This window comes from Oncorhynchus mykiss, chromosome 21 (genome assembly GCF_013265735.2).
Source record: "Oncorhynchus mykiss isolate Arlee chromosome 21, USDA_OmykA_1.1, whole genome shotgun sequence".
NCBI classification, from domain to species: domain Eukaryota; kingdom Metazoa; phylum Chordata; class Actinopteri; order Salmoniformes; family Salmonidae; genus Oncorhynchus; species Oncorhynchus mykiss.
Window position 1 is genome coordinate 32,167,169 of NC_048585.1, and position 20,401 is coordinate 32,187,569.

General features: G+C 46.8%; 1 protein-coding gene across 1 annotated transcript; it reads left to right on the top strand.

The window, feature by feature from the left end:
* Positions 1-1,631: 1,631 nt before the first annotated feature.
* On the top strand, positions 1,632-13,435 carry LOC110500253 (UPF0606 protein KIAA1549). The gene is made up of 20 exons (XM_021577509.2): positions 1,632-2,316; positions 2,576-2,661; positions 2,903-3,071; positions 4,051-4,181; positions 4,328-4,514; positions 4,876-4,935; positions 5,080-5,246; positions 5,380-5,557; positions 5,786-5,970; positions 6,224-6,429; positions 6,509-6,639; positions 7,237-7,251; positions 7,383-7,579; positions 7,705-7,949; positions 8,058-8,205; positions 8,372-8,674; positions 8,868-8,920; positions 9,009-9,136; positions 9,253-9,407; positions 10,248-13,435. Exons 1-20 carry the CDS (start codon positions 2,100-2,102, stop codon positions 10,473-10,475), a joined length of 3,189 nt encoding a protein of 1,062 aa, XP_021433184.1. The 5' UTR covers positions 1,632-2,099; the 3' UTR covers positions 10,476-13,435.
* The last annotated feature ends 6,966 nt before the right edge of the window (positions 13,436-20,401 follow it).

The following is a 20,401-nucleotide window of genomic DNA, read 5'->3' on the forward strand; positions in this document are numbered from 1 at the left end:
TTAGTTAGCCAGCTGTCTAAACATTGTAGTAGTCATGGACAAATTACCGACCGAAATGCAGGGCATGTGCCCAGGGGCCCTGACCTCCAGGGGGCCCCCATTGATTTTGTTAGTCACTCACCCAGAAAATGTATTAATATATCATAAGTGATGGCAAAATGTGTAGAATTGCTGGAAATTAGCTTTTAAAACAGAATAAAAATTAATTAACTTTTTATTAAAATGTGTATAAATTGCAGGAAACTTGGTTTAAAACTGCACAGTTTCTCCCTACTCCATGACAAAATGTGTAAAATGGCAGAAAGATGTATTTAAAACTGTAAAACAATCTCTACTCATGTCAAAAGGGGCAGAGAGGGGCAGACGCATGTTTTGCCCATGAGATGGTCACACAACCAAATCTCACTTAGGGGCCCCTAAAAGTCTAGGGTCGGCTCTCTCTGTGTGTGTGTGTGTGAGATCAGTGCTGGGCTCTATCCTCTGCTCGTTGTATTCTCTAGCTCAGCTTTAACTAGGTCCCTCAGCCACCAGCAGGGATTCTGCTCAGCCTGCTGTGTTCATACATAAATTTTAACCACGCACACATGTACACGGCCCTGCGAAAGACTAGTGTCCTTTCCAGGGGGCGTACTTGTACATCAAGCTGCCTCACACTACAGAAACAGGAGAGGCTCCTGCACTATGGGCCATTATGGACATGTGTTGTGACTGTAGTTTATCTCTCCACAGGCGGTGTAGACTCCAACGGAACGACAGCAGCACGGTCGTCATCACGGTCATCATCGTCACCCTCTTCCAGATGGCCAGGTGCCAGCCCACCCAAAGACACTGGTCACCCTGGTAACACTGACGCTGCCTCAGTGGATGATGAAGCTCAGGGCATACACCTCCTCCTGAGACCCCCGGACCTGCTGTCCCCCAGTCAGCCCCCTCCTCTTTCCCCCCACAGCCAGCCCACCCTCACCCCTCCTCCGCCCTGGGAGCACGCCCCCTCCCTAGAGGAGGCCTGGGGCTCCGGAGACTACCTGGAGACGCTCTCCTTCATGGACCCAGAGGGGGAGGAACTGGCCCTGGCCACAACCTTACCCAGCCACACCTATGACCCTGACGACGGGGCCTCCTACGACACCTCCTTCCCCTCTCGCCCAACACTCCCGCTGTCTTCCAGCCTCCTCCGACCCTCTACGTCCCTCACCTCCCCCCTCCAGGAGGGCCTCCCCTTCACCCACCCTGCTGAACCTGAGGGATACCCTCCCTGGGATGAAGAAGACTACGACCTGGGGGACATGTTTCCTCTGGAGCCCACGGAGCTGCTGCTGCCGGATATGAACAGTATGGAGTACTACACCAATCTGCTGGCCAGAGAGAGAGATGAGGAGAGGAACAGAGAGAGGGAACGGGAGAGAGAGAGGGAAAGGGAGCGAGAGCGTGAGAGAGAGAGGGAAAGGGAGCGAGAGCGAGAGAGGGAAAGGGAGCGAAAACGGGAGAGAGAGAGGGAAAGGGAGCAAGAACGAGAGAAAGAGAGGGAAAAGGAGCAAGAACAGGAGAGAGAGAGGGAAAGAGAGCAAGAACAGGAGAGAGAGAGGGAAAGGGAGCAAGAACGAGAGAAAGAGAGGGAAAAGGAGCAAGAACAGGAGAGAGAGAGGGAAAAGGAGCAAGAACAGGAGAGAGAGAGGGAAAATGAGCAAGAACGGGAGAGAGAGAGGGAAAGGGGGAGGGATAAAGATTGGGAAAGAGACAGAGATGGAGAAATTGTCATCCCAACCCCAAAGACCACTCCCAAACTCGGCATCGCACCCACCGCTACCACAAAAACACACACCCACACACACACTCATGCCCCGTCCCCCTCCCCTAGCACAGGGCCCCCTCCAGCCCGGGATCACAAGCACACCCATGTCCCCTCAGCGGGTCCCACCCCTCCCCTGACCCTCTCACCCACTCCCTGGGATGGTCAGGGTACCCTCACCCCTGGAGTTAGACCCACTTCCAGAGTACCCCCTCAGCCTCCTGTTCCGCGGCCCAGAGTCCCCCCAGCTACTCCTGGCAGACACCCTCCACTGCCCCCCTCGAACACCACCAGCCTGGCTCGCCCCCCCATGCTGCGACCTCCAGGGAGGGACCCTATAAAACCCCCACCACCCGTGACCTATGTCCCCGGCAACCGACCGACGACCACTACCAAGGCAACCACTGTTACCACGACAACCACTGGCACCCTGGCGAGCGTCACCTGGACTCCCCCAGTCCAGGCCCCTCCAGGACGCCAGTACCTGTGTAACGTCACCAAGCCTGACATGTACCTGGTCAGAGTGGGTAAGACAACACCAGTAGAACTCGTAGTAGACTAGAGATGGAGGCACATATGAGAGGCAATAGTATTCCAATATTGTAGATGGGGATGCACTGTGCTCTACTGTTCTGGCCCGTCAATGTGTTGCGCTGGGATCTCATGGTCACCGGTTTAAAGGGAGCACATCCCTTGGTTAGCCTATAGCTTAGGAGTGTGTTTTCAGGGAATGCGTTGGCAATGGTTGAATGCAGGTTGTTTGAGGTTAACCCTGTCTCTTCCTAGTCCTGCCTAAGTCTGCCTCCACTGTGGGCTTTGGCCAGGTCAGGGACATCTTGAAGAGGGAGTTCAACTGCTCAGTGGAGCTACAGGTAGGTCTACTATCAATACTCACAGGGGAAGCTTTGGGGAAAGAGCATGTTTGTAGCCATGAGATGCATTGCAGGAATGTGCAAATTTGCCCTTCACAAATGTCTTGAAAGCCAATCATGCCTGCCATCCCTATCCCCCTCTCCTCCTATCTCTCCCTCTGCTCTCTTCTCCCTCCCAATCCTCTCTCTCTCCCTCTGCTCTCTTTTCCCTCCCAACCCCCCCTCTCTCTCCCTCCGCCAGGTCCTGAGAACTCCGTCTAGCTTTGCGTTCCGTGCTGTGGCGGGACCTCTGATCTTCAACGCCATGTCTGTCATCAACGCTCTGCGCCAGTCAACACCAGGCTCCTCCTCGTTACCCACTGTCTCACCCCTCTACAGCATACCTGATCACAAGTACCAGATACACTCTGGTAGGAACCTCTCTCTCTCTCTCTCTCCCTCTCTCTCCCTCTCTCTCTCTCTCTCTCTCTCTCTCTCTCCCTCTCTCTCCCTCTCTCCCTCTCTCTCTCTCCCTCTCTCTCTCTGTGCAGTTGTAATGTTCTTTTTCTTTTTGAACAACACTTTTTACTGACTGTCTAGATTGGTTTTTCTGAGTGACTCTTTCGTTTTAGTCGTTCGTTTGACTTGCTGGTCGCAATGAGTCCTATAGCAGGATTAATACACGCTCCTCCTGCTCAGAGGTTCCAGAGACGTGGTAAGACCAATAACTGTCATTTATGCGCACATGGAAATAGATCATATGTTGCAGGCAGCATAGAGAAGAAAAATACACGTTTGGAACTGATAATTGATCTCATGAAGTAATTTATTATTATATGTTGCGATGACAGAGCTTTGTAGAACCAAAACATACACAGCCTCTGCTCAATACATTTGAATCGTTTGGGAAGCTGCAGTTCGAACGATATTGTGCTTATCGCCCTCATGACAGTCAACCAATGCATTCCGCCAATCGTCGTTCACCATCTAGTCCTGTTGTGGCCACAGCTAGACCTCGTTTCTAATATATCAAGAAATAATCGTATTTGTATGCCTAGCAATCTACAAACGTACATTGTTTAAATCAAACTTTTACAAGTCTCTCACAAATGGAAGCTCCAATTAGCCCCCTATGGTGAACTGCGAAATAGAGGCTTGTAGAATCATGACTTGAGTTTTCAGTTCATTGTTGGCCGGTAGGGGGTCCTGCGTGCTCTGGGCATTAATTACTGAAATTAACTAAATGAGTCGGAAGATTTGTTCTTTTGACTTGAACGAGTCGAAAAGTTCTGAGCCGAACTTCCCATCACTAGTGTGTGTGTGTGTGCGCGCGCGCGCATTTTAGTGCTGCATTAGACAATGTGTGTGTGTACTGTCAGTGTGACAATCTATAATGTGTGTGTTTTTCAGTGCTGCAGTTCGTGCCCAGTCACGTGGATGTGCGTGTGTGTAACTTCAGTGAGCGAGTAGAGAGAGGATTGCTGATGGCCTACACAGAGACACGCCGACGCGCATATGAATTTGGCAATGTTACTGTACAGGTGAGAGTCGTAGCCGTGAAAGTGTGTGCATTAGCCATTCACTTGGGCAGGTTCAGCGGAGCTGAGGAAAGGGATTCAGATCAATCAAAAAGTGAGTCAATCTGTAACGTGTGTGTTTGTGTGTGTGTCTGTGTGTTTGCCTCCAGCTTCTGAACATCACCATGGGTCAGGCCAAGCCACAGGGTGACCAGAAGGTTCCTGTGGACATCACGTTTGCGTTGCGTGATGGACGGGGCTACCTGTTAGGGTCAGAGGTCAGCGGTCACCTGAGACACCTAAGCACGGTGGAGTTCAGCTTCTACCTGGGCTTCCCCGCGTTGCAGATTGCTGAACGTAAGTCACACACACACACACACACACACACACACACACACACACACACACACACACACACACACACACACACACACACACACACACACACACACACACATCTCATCTACCCCTCACTGACACCCAACACACACCCCCCATCTATACACCAGTTACTATCCCACACACACACAGATAACAGCACACACAGACACATGTGCACACACACACACTTATAGACTCTCACACCTGGGTGCCGTTTGTAGCATCCTGACCGTATGCATATATTGTACTCCCACACACACACATTCTAAATGAGTTACTCGCCCCACAGACAACAGTGACTAACCTGATCTTCCCTATCCTGTGTTTGTCTCCCCAGCCTTCCACTACCCCGAACTGAACGTTTCTCACCATCTACGCTCCTCCTGGGTCCGCACAGGTATGAATTACAGCTTCGGGACTTTCAGCCTTAAGCTCAATATTGAGAGAGCGACCGTGCTAGAGCAGCACGCGTGTGTTTATGTGTTGCAGTCATGACGGCCATTTTTGAGAAGTGCATTAGTGTTGCTGGTGTGTGTTGCAGTGTTACTGGGTGTCCAGGAGCAGACGGTGACTGAGCGGAGCTTCAAGGCTCGTCTGGAGCGCCGTCTGGCCCTGCTGCTGGAGGAGGGGCTGGGGGAGGGGCTGGGGGACGGGAGTCAACGGCGCCGCTGGAAGAGATCCACGGCCGTGGGTAACAACAGCTTACAGGTAAACGGCACACATATACACTCTCGCACCCACTATGGGTGCTGTTTGTAGCATCCTTACCCCATGCACATGCTGTACTCACACACACGCGCACACACACACGCACACACTGACTCCATGCTGTTATCTCCAGGTGGTGCGTGTGTCGAGACTGGCAGGTTCAGGGCGTTCTCTGGAAGTGGTGTATTTTGTGGAGGGACCAGGGGGGGAGAGAGTTCCTGCTGATGCCACCGCTGCCACCCTCAACCGCCTGGAGCTGCAACGGGCTGCCATCGTACTGGGGCACCGCGTCCAGAGACCCCTTGCCCAGCGTGAGTCTATGCATGCGGCCGCGCAAGTGTGTGTTCGCGCACCAGTGCGTGGCCGCATGCACACTTGCGTATGTGTGGATTTCAATAAGTAGTACTTATGTTATTCAGTGATTAGCAACGTAAGCCCATGTAGGTTGGCTGCACTCATTTCCTAATGTACAGTAGCATATTGCTTAGATAAAAGTGTAAGCTGATTGTATATGTACATAATGTATTTGTCTTCTGTAGCTGTGGAGACGCTGACAGTGCCCCCGTCTGAGACTCCGAGCAGCAGTGTCTGGCTGATTGTGGGGGTGGTGGTGCCTGTCCTGCTGGCTATCGTCATCATCATCATCCTCTACTGGAAACTGTGCGGCTCGGAGAAGCTGGAGTTCCAGCCTGACGCCATCAACACCATCCAGCAGAGACAGAAGGTCAGGGGCAGGGGTGAAGGATTAGAGGGTCGACCTCCATGGGTGACTGTGGATTTGTGATCTGACTGGAATTGCATCAAAATGAGAATGGCATAAGGCTGTAGTCATGCATACTTACATGTCTTGATGTGCTTGTTCCACCCTTACCTCTTCCCTCCACATCTCTTTCTCTCTTTCCCCCCTCTTTCTCCCCTCTCTCTCTTTCTTTCTTTGTCTTCCCCTCTCTTTCTCTCCACCCCCCCTCTCTCTCCAGCTGCAGGCTCCCAGTGTGAAAGGGTTTGACTTCGCCAAGCTCCACCTGGGGCAGCACAGTAAGGATGACATCATGGTGATCCAGGAGCCTGGTGCCCTCCCTATGCCCATCAAAGAGGCCACCCCCTCTGAGGGAGGGGATGTCAACACTCCCAAATCCAAGGGCTCCTCCACCAAGGCTGCCCGCGCTAACCGCCGTAGGGGGAGGTTGGTAACACATCCACAAGCAGGGATACATCCACACTAATCCACAAACCCACATTAACCTTTTTCTCTGATTGGCCAGACTGTCCCCGTCAGATGGTGACTCGTTAGGTAGCGACCAATCGAGTGGCAGAGAGTCTGCAGAGGAGACCACCAGACATGTGGCCACGCCCCACGAGGGGAAACAGCACCGAAACAAAACGCCCAAGAATGGCAAGAGACACGCCCCTTTCTCTTTACCTAAAGCCTTATTCATAACATTCTGATAGAAATGTACCACGATGGAACAAACTTGATTCTTTGTCATGTAGATTAGAATGAGGAATCCGGTCATCTCTACATGTATACTGTTCTATCTACAACGGCCATGCTGAAACACAGAGGAGAATAAGTGGTAGAGGGAGAGATTGTGAGAGTGTGTATATGCTCATGTGTGTTGTGCCTGTGTCCTAAAGAGCTATGCACTGACTCAGCAGGAGAGAAACTGATTAAAGGAGTTGCATCAAAGAGAAAAACCGAGGGAGAAAGAGCGAGCGAGAGAAACCACAGGAGAGAAAGAGGTAGTGAGAGGGAACAGGGAAAGAGGAGTGCTGGAAAGAATGCCGGATGGAGAGAGAGTGGAGGAGCAGGAGGGCGCAGAAGAGGAGGGGAGAAAAAGCTTGCAATGTGAACATGAATCTCTGACCACCAAGTGATAATGCTTCTCGCCCCCTCCCCTCTCTGTCTTCCTCTCTGTCTTCCTCTCTGTCTGCCTCTCTCTGTCTACCTCTCTCTCGCCCTCCTTTCTTTTTGTTCTGGCCTGGATCATAGGGAGGAATAAGATGAGTAAGTCCTCCCTTCGTGTTGAGTGGTTCAGTAAAGCTGCAGCTTGCCAGAAATAATCCAGTTTACTGCTACAGTATTACTACAGTTTACCTTACTATCTCTTTCTCCCTCTCTCCTCTCCCTCTCCCCAGTCCCTCCCACAGGCAGTGGTCCAGATGAGCTGCTCTCCTCTTCCTCCATCTTCGACCACGTGGACCGTCTGTCCCGAGGCTCTTCTGACGGCAGGGGTCGCCAGGCCAACAAGGTCCAGTTGATTGCCATGCAGCCCCGGCCCAGCCCACCACAACGCTCACACAGCCCCACCCTCACAGAGAGGGTCAGCGCAGAGGTGAGAATACACACACACACACACACACACACATCTAGCTCACACATGCGAATACACTCAGACGCACAGACAAACACTCACACACAGCTTAAAACTCCTTAAAATCTTGGTGTGTGTGTATCTAGGTGGCTCTGAGACATAAGTCAGAGATCGAGCACCACAGGAACAAGCTGCGTCAGCGGGCTAAGAGACGGGGCCAGTGTGAGTTCCCCTCTATGGATGACATCCTGGATGCCTTCGGGCAGGCGCAGGAGGAGGCGGGGCAGGGAGGGTGTCCCCAGCGCCTCTACAACTCAGCCCATGACCACATGGACAGCATCCTGCACACCGACCCCCCCTCGCCCCCCACCCCAGGGGAATCCAGGAAGAGGTGATGGTCAATACATACTCAGGCTGAATTCTGTGACTGAATTAGATGAGTGTGTGAGACTGTATGAATGAGACTAATCTTTGCCAATGTGTTTCCCTGCCCTGCCAGGGGGAGGCGCTCTCCTCGGGGCCGGCGGAGGCAGCAGGGGAACGGCAGTCTGCCAGACACAGACAGACTGACGGACAGAGACCGCCTGCTCACAGACCACAGCGCCACCTACAGGAAATACCCTGGACTCAACAATGTGGCCTACATGGTGAGACACACATACTATGCGCATACTGTGTGTTTGTGCTGGTGTGAATAGTATGTGTGTTTGTGTGTGTGTAGGTGCGCATAGTATGTGTGCCTCACCATGTAGGCAACACACACACCATATACACGCTCACTCACACTTATTCCTCCTCTTCTCTCTCCTCCAGTCGGACCCGGATCTACCTCCAGACCACGGCAGCCCCTCCCCTAACGATGAGGTGTTTGACCACGCCCCTCCCCCGCCGCCCTACGTGCCCCCCCAGCCATCCATCGAGGAGGCGCGGCAACAGATGCACTCCCTATTGGACGATGCCTTCGCCCTGGTGTCACCCTCCTCCCAGGGCAGCGTCAGTGTCGGGGTCACGCAGGTCAGCCCCGCCCTGCCGAGCCCCTCTCCCTCCCCACAGACACGCCCATCACGCCAGTGGGGCTCCTACCCCGCAGCCCCCACACACAGCCCCTTCTCTGCGGTAAGAGTGTGGGTGTGTGTGTTTGCGTGTACTCCCAGGGTCTCTTCTATGAAATATGAATCATACTGTCTCTCTCAACCTCTCACCTTCCCTCTCTCCCCTTATTACTATTTTGCATCCAAATGTTTCTCCTCTCGATATCTCACCTTCTCTCTCTCTCTCTCTCTATGTTCTCTCCCCTCTTCCTGTCTAGAGGTATGCAGAGTTGGGGATGTCTCCCTCGTCAGTACAAGGCCTGTTGCAGAGGTGAGACAGACGTTACTATACTAACCAAGCTGAAGTACATTCAGTGAATGTCAGCATTTCCAAGGTCTGGTGTATGTGTGTGTTTCAGGCAGGGCCTGGGTTCGGGGGCCTATGTTACTGCAGAGGAGCAGCTGCAAGAGTCTGTCTATGCCAACAGGGGGCAGTATGAAGAGCCTCCCTCCTCCTCCAGACCTCGGCCTGTTGGGGGGAGCACAGGTAAAGGTGCCATATGTGCGTGTGTGTGTGTTAATTGGGATTGATGTGTGTATGGTAAGTGTATACTGTGTGTATCTAATGATTACTTACACATGGTGTGTTGTTTGTGTTCTCAGGTGCTCAGCTGCATCACCTGACTCAGGTGGGGTTGTCGAGCCGGATCAGTGCGTACCCTGGGGTGGGCCGCAGTGTCTCTGGGCCAACAGGCTCCAGCTGGAACCAGCAGCCTTTAGACCAGGACCTCTCCAGACCTGAAGCCAGCAGAGAGAGTGTGAGTCAGACCACATGATGACCGACAGGGACAGCATGACATGCTGACCACACCGCTCGCGTCGCAAATTAAACGTACACATACATGTTATTCAATCATTGCACCCACACAGCTGGCGTGCGTCAACCAGTGTCAGCGTAGCCAGAAGCTAAAATAGAACTTAGTTCTGTTTGTGACGCTTAACACACTGCAATTCCCGCCTCTCCCATCTCCTCATTGGTTTTTAGGAGCATACACCCATGTATGATTGAAAGATGAACTAAGGTCTACACTTCAGGCCAGTTGGTAGTGGTAATGCACCTTAAAGTTGGTTGCCAACCGCCATATAAAGTCCAAAGAAGAAGAAGCCTGAAGGAGGAGAGATTACTGGAAACGAACTCGGTTTCCCCTTTTATCTGTAGATTAATTGTTGGAGTAGAGGACCTTGTGCATTTCAGGTAAAATAACAACCCAATGTTTTTATCCCAGGACAAATTAGCTAGCAACAGCAAGCTAGCTAGCTAAATTGCCATAAATGTTTAATGCTTTTCGATCTGTCCCCAAATTAATATAGTTGGTTCAGAGTTCGTTTTGATATTTCAACCTGTGTGTCCTGATCGCGTCTGGTGTGGGTGGACAAAATCAACATGCACACTATGGTCGCACGCACGTGTGCTGTCTGGTCAGCATGTGAGACTGTTTGGGCGTGCCACATGTCAGAGATTGAGAGAAACATTTGTTTTCTAGAGGAGTAATCTAGTTTACAGAGGAGTAATTTGATCTCTGACTCTTGCCTTCTCTCTCATCCTATCTCTCGAGCTCTTACCCTGTCTCTATTTCTCTCTCTCTCTCTCTCTCTAGGTGCTGTCGTTCCCTGAGTTCTCCTCCCCCACTGTGTTTCAGATGCCCAGCTCCTCTCTGGGAGACCATTCTGTCCCCCCGATGCTCCTGGCCCCTCCCACTCCAGAGTTCCCCCTAGACGAGTCCTCCCCCTCAGCCCAAAGCTCCGCCTCCCTCATCAAGGCCATCAGGGAGGAGCTACGACGACTTGCCCAGAAACAGGTTGCTGTGGCCGGCACCTACTCCTAGACCAGTGTGAGCCCCTACCCCATAACTGGTCTGAACCAGTTTGAACTACTACCTAAACAAGTATGGACCGATTGGAACCACTACCCCAAACTAGTTTGAAACAGTCAGAACCACTTGCCCTAAACTGGTCTAAAGAGACTTACACTGCTATTCATAAGCTGGTCTGAACAAGACCAGTCTGCAACAGATACGATTTCCTTACAACAATAGCATCACTGTTCTTTAAAGGGTTCTTCTCTCTGTAAAGGTTCCTCATTCTACAGCACAGTGTTTCCACTGGACGGGAGGATCGAGTTTGTTTTCTTCAGAGTTCCATAGAAGTGCTTCCGTGAGAGGGGCCGTCTCTGCCCTTCCTGACCTCCTGTATGTGGTGCTAAACCTCAGCGAAATGTCTCCTGTCATTAAGTTAACCACGCATTGCCTTCAACATACATTCATCATCAGCCATGTTGGTGAGGTCTTCTCCATTCATCAGCCATATTGGTGAGGTCTTGCACTGTAGAGAGAGTTGGAGACTTGGAGTATAGTGTACTTTGCGCATGGGGGATTTGAATATATAGATGGAAAAAGTATATAAAAATGAAAATATTATATGTAAAGAGATGTAAAAAATCCCAAGTGAGCACAATATGAATTAATAAGAGTGACCAATGGAGTATTGAAATTGTATTTATTTTTTATTGCTCTGAAAGTATACTTTTAAATCCTTTATTTTGACCAAAGACCAATACTGTTTGGGTGTTCTATGGCTGTATTCTCCCTGTGTTGGCGCTCACTTTTGCCGTGGAGCTGATCATAACGTTGTTTATCGCAGTGGAGACGTCGCTTAGCATAGTTGCTCGCCGCTCGTGTGTTCATGTGTTGCTGGTACAAAAAACGGATTATGCGTTGCAGACATATAACGTGTGTGTATATATATATAATATATAGCGCTTTTCAGTAGGTGTCAAAAGACTTGACATGGGGCTAACCTATCCCATCCACCACCAATGTGACTTTCTGCGGCAGAACTCTCACAGAACAAAGGCATTTCTGTGGTGACGAATGACTGTGTCGAATTGTGATAGTGTTTCTCTTGGTGGGAAGAGCTGGAAAACCAGGCTACCTGTGAAATTTAAGATTGAAATGGGAATGATTTTACACCACATCGACATAAGGTAATGCAAAGGTGATTTGGGGAATTTTGATGGGATGGTTTATAGCGACTGAAAAACACCTACATGTCCAATTTCCCCCAAATAGCTTCCTCTCCTTATCTCCTTTCCTTAGTCAACTATTATCCAAATGGATGTAAAGGTGAACCTCTCGAAGAGGTGAATTTATGAAACAAAGCCATTTTGGACAAATGGACATACTATACTGTAGCAGTTGATGAGTTTGGTGGTGGTTAAGTGCTCTTTGTCTCCATCTGCTGGTGGTATGGCTGCATGGCTGGCTTCCATCTTTGCTTCAGGTTGTTTTCTCTGAGGTCTTATTGTATTGGGTTTGGTCAATGGTCAGTAATGTGTGGGTTTGTGCAGGCAAGAGAAGGCTTGCCCATCCAGCTCTGTGCTCTAGCTATCTACAGCATGTTGACTATGTTTGAGGCTTGGCTAGCTAGCTATTAGTGATGTGACTGTTGCTGTTGTCTTCTCTCAGGCATTCTGCTAAAATCAATACAAAAAAATGTTTAAAACAGAAGTTAAACTGAAGAGTTGTAACACACAACTAAAGAGTGAGGAGTGTTATACAGTGCCATCCGAACCTGATCCATCCAAGCACATAATACATCATGATAATCAAGCAGTAGAAAAGATGCACTATGTAAGTGTCATTCTGTTATACTCTTGTTTTGCCTTTTCTAATCATTTTTTAAAACCTACATGAAAATTGATATAACAATAAATGCAGTATATAAAATAAATATAAGCGTAAAATAAGTCAAACTATTTCATCTGTGATTGCTCAATTATATGGACAACCTTTCAACGGAAGGACTAACACACCTTCCCTGTGGACCAATCCTGATTCATAACTCTTCATCTGCTGGGACTTATAAACCTTCCTGATTGGACCTGGCACCTGTCAATAAGGCTGTGGGACTATACACAGAGTGGAGTCACATAGATGTGTGTGTGCGGACGACAAACCGATTCACCTGGTGCTACTAAGTAACTTACAGTAACAGACCCTTCACTCCCTCTGTACAGGGGGTTGGAGTGTGTTGATGTCTCCTCAGTCTAACAGCATCTCACACACAGCCTATACCGACATGGGGAGCACAGACACACACTGCCAACATGGAAAACACACACACTCAGAATTTGATATTCCTGTCTAAAAAGATAGGATTCACTTCAAACTCTGGACTTCAAACTCTGCAGCACCTCCTGAATGTTTCACAGTTCTGTGTTTTATAGATCTGTGATTCTCTGAGACACCAGAGTGTCGGAGCAGGCTTGTTATTGACCCTAATGCCCTGAGATCATACCCCTATACTCTCTCTGTCCCCAGAGGGTATGTGTTTTGTCTACTCTTGAGACTGGGGCGGGCCCATCTATAGGCCACACCCTGGGGCGTATCTTCGACAGTGTAGTAGATGCTCAGGTGTGTTAAATGTCAGACAAGGGTGGGGTTCCTGCCCGACTAGATTCACAGACGTTGATGCAACGACTGCTCAGTGGGGCATCAAATTTCTATATCACATGTTGTGGTTAACTGACATGTTATACACCTATCCAGCTGTTGTGAGGTCTGGCATGTGTCTGCAATGTTGTCGGGCAGGAACACCACCAATACCTGTTTTCCAGTTCTCTCTCGCCTTCCCACTCTTCATACCCCTCGCTCTCTCCCCTCCTTTCCCTTCTCTCTCTCTATCCCTCTCTTTCTCCTCTCTCCTCCCTCTGAGCTGCATCTCTGTGGTGTATAGAGTCTGAATGATGTGTAAATCAAACATTAAAGAAATTATGTGTTTAAAGTCAGCCTTTGCTGTCTTAGTTTTTTTCCCTCCAAAAGTTGAATCATTGTATTTTAGTTGCTGGTCCCCCTGTTTAGTTTTGCACCTCCTTCCCCATTCTGATAACTGATACCTAACCCTTCAGTCCCGTCATCTTCCAACAAACACACAAAGACGGAGAGAAACAACAGGATAAACCTGACTGAATAATGCCTCAACTATTGTCAACCCATAATCTGCAACAACCCAACCTCTCCCCTGTAGTTCCGCTCTCACATCTCAACAATACCCGGTAGGCTAAAATATATTAATGTCCAAGGCAAGTAGTAATTCTCATTGGGTAGTCCTGTTTGAATATATTATATCGTGGACAGAAAAGGGAGAGACAAACTGTCTAGATCATTTTACTTCTGGGTAACCGATATTAGTTTGAGTAGGGTTGTTTATTTACTTTTACAGTATTTCAATATAGATTAGCATATGTAGGTTACAGACGTTGTTAGGCGGGACCTAAAAAAACTGTCGTCTAACCTTTTTCAGCGATTCGCCTGTCTCAAGGTGTGCAGAACTGACAGAGTTTCTGCATTGAAATTGATTCTCAAGATGGCCAATATATGAAAAGTTATTCTTCATGACAAAGATAGCCTTCTTCAAAAAAGTTGCGATTTCATCACAAAAAGCAGGTAACAGTGATTCACCGCAGGGGTGTCATTTGCTGCATGGTTTACTTAACTTCGCATAATAAATCAATGCGCTGCTCAATGTATGATAACGTTTTGTAGATTTTGTTTAGCATTTAAAACTTTGCCGAATAGTTGTAGTTGTGGATTTATTTTAACGTTTCTAAACGTTATAACACAGTGTCGGGATTGTATTTAACGTGGAGTCAGCTGTGGTCCTTATGTTATGAGAATCCAGGAGAGGGGAGCTGTAAACCCACTTGGGCCCCCTTGGGTTCTTGAGAGCTAGTTGACAGGTAGACTTAATGTTGTGGCGGTGATACAGCATGGGCAGGTGACGATGTTATGTTGCGGTAGGTTTTTGGCAGGACATATTTTGTATAATATTAAAGGGCCAATTTGTGATTTCTACTTCTATTTTTGCATTTTAAAGCCCATTGATTGTTAAAGAGCATAACTTGGACATGCTTCATGAGCTTAGTTCAACTGACCCCCCATAATTCAAAGTTAACTTGTTTAACTCCATTGTTTGTAAACAATGTAATTGTGAAACAACTGTATAGCCTCAAAACATGATTAAAACTATACATTTGATCTCATGGGCAGTCAGTCCTTGCATCCATAGCTCTGTCCATGAATTTAAGTGGTTCCATTTTTCTAGCCCCACCCTGCAACTGAAACAGTGGCCAGTTTGTTGATTGTTGAGGTAACGTTACAGTATGGGCATCAGATATTATATTAATAGTATGGTAATGGTGTAGACTGCAGGTCCTCCATGATGACTCAGCTGGTTAGCGCCATCCAGCTAGATGAAGTGGAGATGGAGGTCAACAACCCTCACCAAGAGGTCAAAGGTGAGCGCCGCTCATAAACCACCCAGTAGGTAGAGTGTTTGGTCATGTGCTGGGAAGTGATAATGTGAGGGGGAAGAGTGTATGTGGGATTTGGACTTTGACCTCTTGTTTCAGAGCCACAGATGTACATTGTGGAGGAAGAGGTGGAGACCATCGGCTTTGATCGCTTCCATGTTCTGTTGTTCATCATCATTTTAAAATGTATTTGAAGTTTTTATTTCACCTTTATTTAACCAGGTAGAACAGTTCAAGTTCTCATTTACAACCTCGTCCTGGCCAAGATAAAGCAAAGCAGTGCGGCAAAAACAACATCGCAGAGTTACACATGGGATTAACAAATGTGCAGTCAATAACACAATAGACAAATCTATGCAGAGTGTGTGCAAATGTAGTAAGATTAGGGAGGTAAAGGCAATAAATCGGCCTTAGTGGCAAAATAATTACAGTTTAGCTTTAACACTGGAGTGACAGGTGTATAGATGATGATGTGCAAGTAGAGTAGGATCTCTGAATGATCCAATGTTGACCTAAATGACTAATGATGATAAATACAATCCACCTGTGTGTAATCAAGTCTCCGTATAAATGCACTTGCACTGTGATAGTCTCAGAGGTCCGTTAAAAGCGCAGAGAGCATCATGAAGAACAAGGAACGCACCAGGCAGGTCCGAGATACTGTTGTGAAGAAGTTTAAAGCCGGATTTGGATACAAAAAGATTTCCCAAGCTTTAAACATCCCAAGGAGCACTGTGCAAGCGATAATATTGAAATGGAAGGAGTATCAGACCACTGCAAATCTACCAAGACCTGGCCGTCCCTCTAAACTTTCAGCTCATACAAGGAGAAGACTGATCAGAGATGCAGCCAAGAGGCCCATGATCACTCTGGATGAACTGCAGAGATCTACAGCTGAGGTGGGAGACTCTGTCCATAGGACAACAATCAGTCGTATATTGCACAAATCTGGCCTTTATGGAAGAGTGGCAAGAAGAAAGCCATTTCTTAAAGATATCCATAAAAAGTGTTGTTTAAAGTTTGCCACAAGCCACCTGGGAGACACACCAAACATGTGGAAGAAGGTGCTCTGGTCAGATGAAACCAAAATTGAACTTTTTGGCAACAATGCAAAACGTTATGTTTGGCGTAAAAGCAACACAGCTGAACACACCATCCCCACTGTCAAACATGGTGGTGGCAGCATCATGGTTTGGGCCTGCTTTTCTTCAGCAGGGACAGGGAAGATGGTTAAAATTGATGGGAAGATGGATGGAGCCAAATACAGGACCATTCTGGAAGAAAACCTGATGGAGTCTGCAAAAGACCTGAGACTGGGACGGAGATTTGTCTTCCAACAAGACAATGATCCAAAACATAAAGCAAAATCTACAATGGAATGGTTCAAAAATAAACATATCCAGGTGTTAGAATGGCCAAGTCAAAGTCCAGACCTGAATCCAATCGAGAATCTGTGGAAAGAACTGAAAACTGCTGTTCACAAATGCTCTCCATCCAACCTCACTGAGCTCGAGCTGTTTTGCAAGGAGGAATGGGAAAAAGTTTCTCGATGTGCAAAACTGATAGAGACAACCCAAGCGACTTACAGCTGTAATCGCAGCAAAAGGTGGTGCTACAAAGTATTAACTTAAGGGGGCTGAATAATTTTGCACGCCCAATTTTTCAGTTTTTGATTTGTTAAAAAGGTTTGAAATATCCAATAAATGTCGTTCCACTTCATGATTGTGTCCCACTTGTTGTTGATTCTTCACAAAAAAATACAGTTTTATATCTTGATGTTTGAAGCCTGAAATGTGGCAAAAGGTCGCAAAGTTCAAGGGGGCCGAATACTTTCGCATGGCACTGTATATGTTTTAGATAGCGGAGGCAATGGAGTTCATGTTGCTGGCCGTGGTGTCTTCTGAGATCCACTGTGAGTGGCATCTGGACGACTGGGAGGTGGCTCTGGTCTCCACGGTGAGGAAATACACCAATCAGCATGCAGCTAGGTTTTAAATATCTGGTAGACCTATTACACATGTATATGATACACCTTTCTATCTGTCTGTCTCTGTCTGCCTCTGACTCAGATGGGTGTTTGCGGGGTTCATGGTGTGTGGGTTGTTGAGTGGATACGTGGCTGATAGATGTGGATGCTGGAAGGTCTGTCCCTTTACAGGTTTCTGGGATGAAATATACATGAAACCTTCTGGAACTGTTTTTATCGGTTGTAACAGTCTGTGTCGGAATGAGTGTGTAGATGTGTCTGATGGTCTATCAATCTATCTAGGTCAAGGGGGGCCGGCCCACGAGAAAACATAAAATGTAAAATAAGTATATATATATATATATATATATATATATATATATACACTACTGTTCAAAAGTTTGGGATCACTAAGACATTTCCTTGTTTTTGAAAGAAAAGCACATTTTTTTGGTCCATTAAAATAACATCAATTTGATCAGAAATACAGTGTAAACATTGTTAATCTTGTAAATGACTATTGTAGCCGGAAACGGCTGATTGTTAATGGAATATTTACATAGGCGTACAGAGGCCTATTATCAGCAACCATCACTCCTGTGTTCCAATGACACGTTGTGTTAGCTAATCCAAGTTTATCATTTTAAAAGGCTCATTATTAGAAAACCCTTTTGCAATTACATTAGCACAGCTGAAAACTGTCCTGAATGAAGAAGCAATAAAACTGGGCTTCTTTAGACTAATTGAGTATCTAGAGCATCAGCAATTTTGGTATTGATTAGAGGCTCAAAATGGCCAGAAATAAAGAACTTTCTTCTGAAACTCGTAAGTCTATTCTTGTTCTGAGAAATTAAGGCTATTCCATGCGAGAAATTGCCAAGAAACTGAAGATCTCGTACAACGCTCTGTACTACTCCCTTCACAGAACTGTGCAAACTGGCTCTAACCAGAATATAAAGAGGAGTGAGATGCCCTGGTGCACAACTGAGCAAGAGGACAAGTACATTAAATCAAATCAAATTGATTTATATAGCCCTTCGTACATCAGCTGATATCTCAAAGTGCTGTACAGAAACCCAGCCTAAAACCCCAAACAGCATGCAATGCAGGTGTAGAAGCACGGTGAGTGTCTAGAGTGTCTAGTTTGAGAAAAAGATGCCTCACAAGTCCTCAACTGGCAGCTTCATTAAATAGTACCCGCAAAACACCAGTCTCAACGTCAACAGTGAAGCGACTCCGGGATGCGACTACGGTTGCTACTTTGAAGAATCTCAAATATAAAATATATTTTGATTTGTTTAACCCTTTTTTGGTTACTACATGATTCCATATGTGTTATTTCATAGTTTTTTGTTGTTGGAAATAGTACAAATAAAGAAAAACCCTTGAATGAGTATGTGTCCAAACCTTTGACTTGTACCATAATATATAGTATACATAACATACATAATATACATAGTATACATAATATACAGTGCCTTGCGAAAGTATTCAGCCCCCTTGAACTTTGCAACCTTTTGCCACATTTCAGGCTTCAAACATAAAGATATAAAACTGTATTTTTTTGTGAAGAATCAACAACAAGTGGGACACAATCATGAAGTGGAACGACATTTATTGGATATTTCAAACGTTTTTAACAAATCAAAAACTGAAAAATTGGGCGTGCAAAATTATTCAGCCCCCTTAAGTTAATACTTTGTAGCGCCACCTTTTGCTGCGATTACAGCTGTAAGTCGCTTGGGGTATGTCTCTATCAGTTTTGCACATCGAGAGACTGAAATGTTTTCCCATTCCTCCTTGCAAAACAGCTCGAGCTCAGTGAGGTTGGATGGAGAGCATTTGTGAACAGCAGTTTTCAGTTCTTTCCACAGATTCTCGATTGGATTCAGGTCTGGACTTTGACTTGGCCATTCTAACACCTGGATATGTTTAGTATTGAACCATTCCATTGTAGATTTTGCTTTATGTTTTGGATCATTGTCTTGTTGGAAGACAAATCTCCGTCCCAGTCTCAGGTCTTTTGCAGACTCCATCAGGTTTTCTTCCAGAATGGTCCTGTATTTGGCTCCATCCATCTTCCCATCAATTTTAACAATCTTCCCTGTCCCTGCTGAAGAAAAGCAGGCCCAAACCATGATGCTGCCACCACCATGTTTGACAGTGGGGATGGTGTGTTCAGTGTGATGAGCTGTGTTGCTTTTACGCCAAACATAACGTTTTGCATTGTTGCCAAAAAGTTCAATTTTGGTTTCATCTGACCAGAGCACCTTCTTCCACATGTTTGGTGTGTCTCCCAGGTGGCTTGTGGCAAACTTTAAACAACACTTTTTATGTATATCTTTAAGAAATGGCTTTCTTCTTGCCACTCTTCCATAAAGGCCAGATTTGTGCAATATACGACTGATTGTTGTCCTATGGACAGAGTCTCCCACCTCAGCTGTAGATCTCTGCAGTTCATCCAGAGTGATCATGGGCCTCTTGGCTGCATCTCTGATCAGTCTTCTCCTTGTATGAGCTGAAAGTTTAGAGGGACGGCCAGGTCTTGGTAGATTTGCAGTGGTCTGATACTCCTTCCATTTCAATATTATCGCTTGCACAGTGCTCCTTGGGATGTTTAAAGCTTGGGAAATCTTTTTGTATCCAAATCCGGCTTTAAACTTCTTCACAACAGTATCTCGGACCTGCCTGGTGCGTTCCTTGTTCTTCATGATGCTCTCTGCGCTTTTAACGGACCTCTGAGACTATCACAGTGCAAGTGCATTTATACGGAGACTTGATTACACACAGGTGGATTGTATTTATCATCATTAGTCATTTAGGTCAACATTGGATCATTCAGAGATCCTCACTGAACTTCTGGAGAGAGTTTGCTGCACTGAAAGTAAAGGGGCTGAATAATTTTGCACGCCCAATTTTTCAGTTTTTGATTTGTTAAAAAAGTTTGAAATATCCAATAAATGTCGTTCCACTTCATGATTGTGTCCCACTTTTTGTTGATTCTTCACAAAAAAATACAGTTTTATATCTTGATGTTTGAAGCCTGAAATGTGGCAAAAGGTCACAAAGTTCAAGGGGGCCGAATACTTTCGCAAGGCACTGTATATATATCTCACACACACGCATCAGGACATGTACATAGTGAACTCGTGAATCTGAAAATAGAATATAGTACGTCAGAACATGACCTACCGCTTGCAAGTCAATATCAGACTGGAATTCTCATTCGCAATCTCTGCATGCGTAACCAATGGCATAATTGGTATGTAAATTCAACCAACCAGTAGAAATACATATTTCTGCAGTGTCAAGTGGAAACCCTGTTACACATGCATGTGTGTGTGTGTGTGTGTACAGTGGGGGTCAGATTCACATGAGGTCAGATTCACACTCTTTTGTTTTACTATCTGAATAATGGTACTGTTCGTGTACAAGTCTGATTTGTTTTTGTGCTCACTCTCTTTCTCTCTCTGTCT

What these genes read in the sequence shown, in the direction of transcription:
- LOC110500253 (XM_021577509.2), top strand. Translation starts at nt 2,100, where the DNA reads ATGCTGCGACCTCCAGGGAGGGACCCTATAAAACCCCCACCACCCGTG. An exon ending in CAGAGAGGGTCAGCGCAGAG is followed by an intron (nt 7,580 to 7,704) that starts GTGAGAATACAC and finishes GTGTGTATCTAG; the next exon opens with GTGGCTCTGAGACATAAGTC. An exon ending in CCAGGGGAATCCAGGAAGAG is followed by an intron (nt 7,950 to 8,057) that starts GTGATGGTCAAT and finishes CTGCCCTGCCAG; the next exon opens with GGGGAGGCGCTCTCCTCGGG.